Genomic DNA, 7,726 nt, shown 5'->3' with positions numbered 1-7,726 from the left:
GCATACTGGCATAATTCAACAAATGCATGTATTTTTCTACATTTTTCGACATTATCTTCTGATATACTACAACGTACGAGAATATCTTTCATCCACCTTGATCTTCTTTACATTAGGGCTGTCAAACGATTAAAACTTTTAATCGAGTTAATTACAGCTTAGAAATTAATTAATCGTAATTAATCGCAATTCAAACCATCTATAAAATATGCCATATTTTTCTGTAAATTATTGTTGGAATGGAAAGATAAGACACAAGACGGATATATACATTCATCTTACGGTACATAAGTACTGTATTTGTTTATTATAACAATAAATCAACAAGATGTCATTTACATTATTAACATTCTGTTATAGCGATCCATGGCTAGAAAGACTTAAAAGTTCTGAAAAGATAAATGTTAGTACATGTTATAGAAATTTTATATTAAAACCCCTCTTAATGTTTTCGTTTTGATAACATTTGTAAAATTTTCATTCAAAAAATAGACTAGTAGCTCGCCATTGTTGATGTCAATAATTATACAGTGCTCATGGTGCTGAAACCCATAAAATCAGTCGCACCCAAGCGCCAGCAGAGGGCGACAAAACACCAAAAAACACAAGTAACAAGTGGACATACGCTGTGCTGTCATTTTAATCTGTTTAAGCGGGGCATGTGCATTAAATGTGTCAAATATTTTAACCTGATTAATTAAAAAATTTAATTATCGCCCGTTAACGCGATAATTTTGACAGCCTTACTTTACACATTCCATTCTTTATATACTGTAGTTGTGACGATAAACTGCTTTGATTGGATATCCGTAGCAGGCTCCACAATTGATGCATAATCCACCAGATATCAATTCATTGATTGTCAAACTGTGAACAGGCTATCACAAGGCAAAGAATCGATTGCAGTGGTACTAACAAGTAGCAGCATGACCACGGTCGCCTACAGTTGACAAAGCAATGGCTTCCGAGGGTTAACTTCAAAATAAAAGCTGAACAAACTATTAGTTTGACGCTCATGTATTACGTGTTGGGCTTTTATTTTTGAGTTAGTAGGTGTGTTTCCGCAATTTTTTGACCTACCTGTGGTGTTGAAAATATTACTTTTGTCACATATCTACTACACATAGTGTTAAAACACTAGACAAAGTTTTAAGATGTGTTTATGGTGCAGCTAGCCAGGGGCTCGGCAACCCGCGTTTTAAGAGCTGCATACGGCTTTTTAGCGCTGCCCTAGTGGCTCGCTGGAACATTTTCAACAATGTTTGAAACTGGAAGAAAAGAAAAGGCAAATAATATTTTTTGTTTTGATATGGTTCCCGTAGGAGGACAAAAATGACACAAACATTCTTCAAGTTTTCCAATGCTGTAAAAATGTGGAGGATAAATATTAATTTTCAACATTTCTGTTAACCAAAATTTGCGTCATAGCCTGCGAAACACGTTTCTATCAGCAGGGCGGGATGCCAGGCTATTGAAAATAAACCGGTGGCCGTGTGATTCGGCCATCGATCCAAAAAGGAAATAGAAAAATAACTGAAGAGGACAGAGGATTCAACATTTCTTGGACCGAATGATTGCATTCATTGCCAATGCGGAAGGATTTCCTGATAGTTTACCCTGTGGCGAGAAGATTTCAGTGAGAGAAAAAGTCCAATTGCATTACTTCTGAAGAACTCAGAGGAGCGCAAAAATAAATTTAAGAAGTGGATTGCATCGCCAAACTTCACTACTGCTGCAAGTTTTGTTGTGACCCGGGAGATAATAAAGCGTGTAAAACCGTTTACAGATGGTGAGTAAATGAAGGAGACATTTGTCAACATATCAGAACACCTATTTGTAGACTTCAAAAACAAAACGGAGATAATACAGAAAATCAAAAAACATGCCCAGATAAGGGGCATGTTAAGCACATTCCATTTTGTTGTTTTTCCAAAACCTCAAAATAAAAATGACATCAAAAATCATATTTCTTTATTGCGTTTCTTTAATTTTGTAAAAGCAACGAAACAATTCATTAATATTAAGTTAAAGTTAAAGTTAAACTTCAGTTGGCATCATGCAACAGAGTAGCCAGGTGGTGCGTTGGATGCACTGCAGGGAAAATAAACATTAAATCATGAAGGCTCATTATGTATTTTTAGCCAACTTAGTCATTTTGATAGTAGGCTAATATGGCTAATACAGATATATACAGTATGTGTTGCCTTCATTATAAGGCTTATGTAAGGCTTTTAATTTTTTGAGGCTCCAGACATGTATATATATATATATTTTTTTTTTTTGTCCAATATGGCTCTTTCAACATTTTGGGTTGTTGACCCCTGGGCAAGCCCAAAAAAGATTGTGATATTTTCGTCTTCTCCATATCATCCGATATTATTTTTACGATTTTTTTTCCAACTTGGATTGTATGTCGTTTTCTTTAACTGGCAGTTTTTGGCGCCTATGATTGTATATTAGCATTAAGCTAGCACGCCCTCAAAAATTAAATTGTCTTTTGGTGCCAAATATGTGCCATTTTCTTTGTTTACAGTTGAACTCAACTGAAGTGTAATAAACCACCTGAAAACATCAACATTGGACACTTTTTGAGAGAAAGTTTAAGATCTGCCAAACTAATCAGTTTGCATCTGCGTATGAGATAGTCAATGAAATATGACACAGCTGATCGCCGAGACTGAGTTAAAGAAATTTTTTAGCTCAATCTTTACCAGAGATTTTTTGTATTTCTCCCCTATCTATATGCTTTGCAATAATTGTGGTTTACTTTTTTGAAAAAAATTAATGTCATTGTATATGATTTAGCTGGATTGGACTGAAAAAATATATCGCTTTGTTTGACATCGTATTATTTTAAACTGATTCATATTGTATTCTAACTGTTATTTCTTTGAAGATATATGTTTTCTATCACTATCTATCACGGGTCATGGGTCTTGATGTGTATCAAATTGGCCTAATGGCAAATATTTCTAAAGCCATTGTCTATCCAGATCGTCCTCCTTCAGCTTTCCTTTGCTTGACATTCTACCTTTCAAGTACTAGCATTTGCCTCATTCTGTCCCTTTTTAAATTATGACTTGCAGAAAGCAAAATCACAGATGAAGATGAATTCAGAAAAAGCCAAATATCAAATTAATTTAGATAATTCAACAAACAAAAAACGGTTAGCATCTTTTAGACACATTTGATTTTATGGTCTGTTAAAGTTTTTGCTTCAAACAAGTATGAGGATAAATACATGTAACGTTAAAAAAAAAAAAAAAAAAAAAAAGCCAAAAAGTGAAGGAATTATTAAGAAAAAAATTTCCCATGTCACCTGCTCTGCACTCTCGCTTCTATGCAGTGTTATCAAAATAAAGTTATTTATCATTGGCATCCTTGCACCTCCTGGGGCAGCTCCATTTTAGAGTGATGACTGCCGCACCATTTTTTTAGGTGATTTTTAAAGAGTGACAGGAGAGTTAAATGTGTGTGATCTCTCCCCAAAGGCTTGTTGTTGCTGCTGTCTCCTTCAATTTCTTTGCATGCTGTTTTTTTTTTCCTCATTCAAACCTTATCGGGCTCTGTGTGCTCTGAGGTGGCGCCGTCTCAGATGCTGGAGCCATGCAGGTATAATTCTCCCCGCGCTCACTAACTCATCTTGAATTATTGAAGTGTTATTTCCGGCCCGACAACAAGGGCTTGGAAGGATGGAGGAGTCTTTGTTATTTATTATTGTCAATTTAACCTCTAAATTTGTCTGAATTTATCCTGATTCAGCTCCAATGTGAGTGTGTAAGGTTAAAATATTGAGTCATTTCATAAAAAAAAAAAAAAAAAAAAAAAAAAAAAAAAATTCATGGCCTCAAAATTAAAAATGATAGTGGAATGAGTAGTGTAAAATTGAGAATTTCAATTTTAGTATTCTGTGGGAAATTAGGAATAATAAAACATTAATATATTCCAAATTTGCAATGAATATTCCACTGTGGGGTAAACATTTTACTAAACAACAGATAAGAAATGTTAATAAGTCATTGTGTTGTTTTGACAGTTTGGAGTGGAAATGGAGCCATACATTGCAGGAATACAGTATGTGTGTGCGGGGGTGGAGGTGTGCGTGTGTTTGTCTCACCTCCAACCCCCAAAATGTTGATCATCATCAACGCGACAAGATGTTTGGACAAAATAAATTATATGAATTGAAGAGAATCCCTTTCTTAATATAATTTCGTTTAAACAAATGGATTAAATCTCGAAGTACAGTATGTAGAAATATCCGCCTATAATTACGTAATTGTTATAATGACGTATTTAGATGTAAAATTTAATATTTTAAAACATTGAATTCCACATGCATTTAAATGCACCTGCAGCCAGAACTCTTCTTTATATTGTTCAAGCTTTCTGCTATTCCTTTATTATTTTTTATTGTTGCACATATACGAAACAATGCTGAGCAGAGAAGGTACGAGAACAAACCACTCCAAACAACAATTTACTCCGCGAGTCCGAGCTGATAAGTGGAATAATTGTGAAGTTGTGAATCGGCTGGCTGCCCTTGGGAGGGTCTTTTGAAGTGAAAAAAGGGGAAAATGGGGGAAAGGGAGGGCTGCTGGTGGTTTGAGGAAAGTAATTAATTTCACCGAGCGCGATTAGAAACACTTGAGACCTCCTCAGTCGCTCAATATTGTCGCCAAATATGACAATATTCACCCTTTATAGGGTGCTCATTTAACTTTAGGGCTGCCATTGACAGCGCTAGTCGTCAAATCCATTTTGACCGGGACAGGCAGGAAGCGAATGATGACTGCCAGCCCTTCCAGTCAAAATGGATTGGACCTTTAGCGCTGTCAATGGCACTCAACATGAGTATTCACAGACAGTCCTCCCAAATAAAACGAGTCTATCGTCAATTAGATTTATGTTATGAAATTGAAGAAAGATAGAGAAAAAAAATAACTTTTTATGGGTCATTCCAAGAGTGTCTTTGTTTTATTCATTTTAATAATTTAGCTTTTATTAATATTTGATCAATTCATGGTTGCATTTCTTCATAAAACATATGCGTTGTATTAACAATACATTAATGATTAATAGAAAAATATTTAAATATATTTATCTAAATTACAATTATAAATGAGACCGGGCGTCCATATGCGTGGTCACACCTCAACCAAACGATGACCCAAAATATGATATCCACATACGTGAACGCCAATTTTTTTTTTTTTTTTTTTCATTCATTATTATTTTTTGTTACTACCAAAGAGTGAGTTCATGCAAGGTGAGCAATATTGCATAATTGCTCCTAATGGGCATTAATAAAATAAAATAAAAAATAAATAAACGAATAAAAGGGAATAAAATGATAATTGCAACATATACGCGTATTTAACATCTCTTTTAAATATTGAAAATTTAGATGGGAGACGTAGGGGGGGAGTGGAACGCGTTGCTGGCTGGTTGCTTTATAGTGCGCATGCGCCAGTGGGCACTTTCACTACCTGCCACACATGCAGTATTTCACACGGGGCCACGGAGAGTTGTCATCCACTTGTGTGCGCGCTGCCGCTGATGGTGGATGACACACCGGCGAGGATGAATAGGAGAATACCGCACTTTTAAGGAGTTGTCTATTTTTTCCACAACCGATAATCGCAGTTGGGATGAAGAATTAAATTCGCAAGTAAGTAGACAACTCGTGACGCCCGTGGTGGAGAGTGAGTGCGTTTCTTGACGTGTGTTAATTCTTCCGCATGCACAGAGCGAGCGTAAAGTATGTCGAAACCGATGGATCACGTCAAACGCCCGATGAACGCCTTCATGGTGTGGTCCCGAGCACAGAGGAGGAAAATGGCCCAGGAGAACCCAAAAATGCACAACTCGGAGATCAGCAAGCGGCTAGGCGCCGAGTGGAAACTTCTGAGCGAGTCCGAGAAGAGGCCCTTCATTGACGAAGCCAAGCGGCTGCGGGCCATGCACATGAAGGAGCACCCCGACTACAAGTACCGGCCCCGGAGGAAGCCCAAAACCCTGATGAAAAAGGACAAATTTTCATTCCCGGTGCCCTACAACCTGGGGGAGCACGACGCGCTCAAAGTCAGCGGCCTCTCCGCAGGAACTCTGCCCGAGAGTATCATCGGCAATCCGGACAAAGCGGCGGCGGCAGCTGCGGCCGCGGCGGCCCGGGTCTTCTTCAACCCGGCCATGTCCACGAACCCTTACTCCTTTTTCGACCTGGGCTCCAAAATGAGCGAGCTCTCACCGCATTCCTTCCCTTACGCGTCCCCGCTAGGGTACCCCCCGAGCGCCGCCAGCGCTTTCGCGGGGAGCGGCGGTGCCGGCGTGGGCGGCGGGACGCACACCCACTCGCACCCGTCCCCCGGGAACCCCGGCTACATGATCCCATGCAACTGCACGGCGTGGCCCTCCAGCGGACTCCAGCCGCCGCTCGCGTACATCTTGCTTCCCGGGATGGGGAAGCCTCAGCTCGAACCTTATCCGGCGTACGCGGCGGCGTTATGATCGTCCCCACGCCGCAATTCCAAACGAACATTAGTTTGACTTCTGCATGCGCAAACTTGCACATGTGCATATATCACATGTGTTAAACGGATGAACGCCTTTATTTAAGGTTTCCGCCAAACTTTTGCCAATGACCCACCATTTGCACCTGTTGGAGCCGGGACTGCCCGATGGCTCGTGGGTCCACCGAGGATTGTCGCACACCTGCTGGACAACAACAAAAATGTACAAAAAACAGTTTATTTAGTGTTCAAAGGGAGCCGAGCAAACATTTCACTAGGATTATGTGTACATTTAGAGCAGGGGTGGGGAACCATTTTTACAATTCTGGGATTTGAAAAAAAAAAAAAAAAAAACCCACAAATTTCCAACAATTGTTAAATCATTCACTGTCACTGACAGCGATAGAAGTGCAACCCAATTTGACAGGGAGTGGCTGGCAGCGATCATTTGCTGCTAACCTCTCCCAGTTCAAATGGATTGGACGCTTATCACCGTCAATGACAGCTAAGAGTTAAATATTTTTTGGATTTAACAAAAAAAAAAAAAAAAAAAAAAAAACACGCATTTTAAAAAGTTTTTTTTGCCCCAACTCTCTGAAGCTCGGGCCAAACACGGCCCACCGGCCTTGTGTTCCCCACCCCTGATTTAGAGTTTTTAAAAACCCTTTTTCTAGATGTCTGTATTTATTGTTTTAGTGGAATCTATGGTGAGCAAATAAAAGGACAAGACTGTATTTGCAAATGAGACGTTTTAAGTGGATGTAATTTATTTGACATAAAATTGAAAAATCAAAATCACCCCTTAAAAACACCCACTTGTGTAATGTGCAGGGATTACAAAAATAATCATTTTTTTATATTTAAGAAAAAAATAACCTTGAATTTCTATGTGTTTTCTTCTCTGTGTTTGTCACCTGTTGAAAAACGCACCACAGGAAAAAAAATATCATAATTTGCATTTTAAAACGAATCAGATTTAAACGCATAATCTGAATTAAACGGGACATGCACGGATTACCTGTCATGTGTGTTGTCAATTGTTTTATGTGTGATTGTGGCCCCCTTAGATTACGGTTAATTCATAAGGATCGCGATTATGCAAAACTAATTTGGACAGTCCAGGGATAATTATCTCCGTCACGGTTAATTAAACCCTTTGAGTGTTTGCGACACCCGTTGAACTTCCTCTTTTGGTGGGTGAGGAGGGGGGTTCC

At 38.7% G+C, this 7,726-nt stretch overlaps 1 protein-coding gene across 1 annotated transcript; it reads left to right on the top strand.

Annotated features, from left to right (window-relative positions):
• The first annotated feature begins 5,515 nt into the window (after window positions 1-5,515).
• On the top strand, window positions 5,516-6,892 carry sox21b (SRY-box transcription factor 21b). Its single transcript, XM_057851461.1, has 2 exons — window positions 5,516-5,671; window positions 5,750-6,892. The coding sequence occupies exon 2, from the start codon at window positions 5,764-5,766 to the stop codon at window positions 6,508-6,510; it is 747 nt and encodes a 248-aa protein (XP_057707444.1). The 5' UTR covers window positions 5,516-5,671; window positions 5,750-5,763; the 3' UTR covers window positions 6,511-6,892.
• The last annotated feature ends 834 nt before the right edge of the window (window positions 6,893-7,726 follow it).

This window comes from Corythoichthys intestinalis, chromosome 12 (assembly GCF_030265065.1).
Source record: "Corythoichthys intestinalis isolate RoL2023-P3 chromosome 12, ASM3026506v1, whole genome shotgun sequence".
NCBI lineage: Eukaryota > Metazoa > Chordata > Actinopteri > Syngnathiformes > Syngnathidae > Corythoichthys > Corythoichthys intestinalis.
Note: the sequence above shows the minus strand (reverse complement) of the source record. Positions and strands in the feature narration are given on the sequence as shown.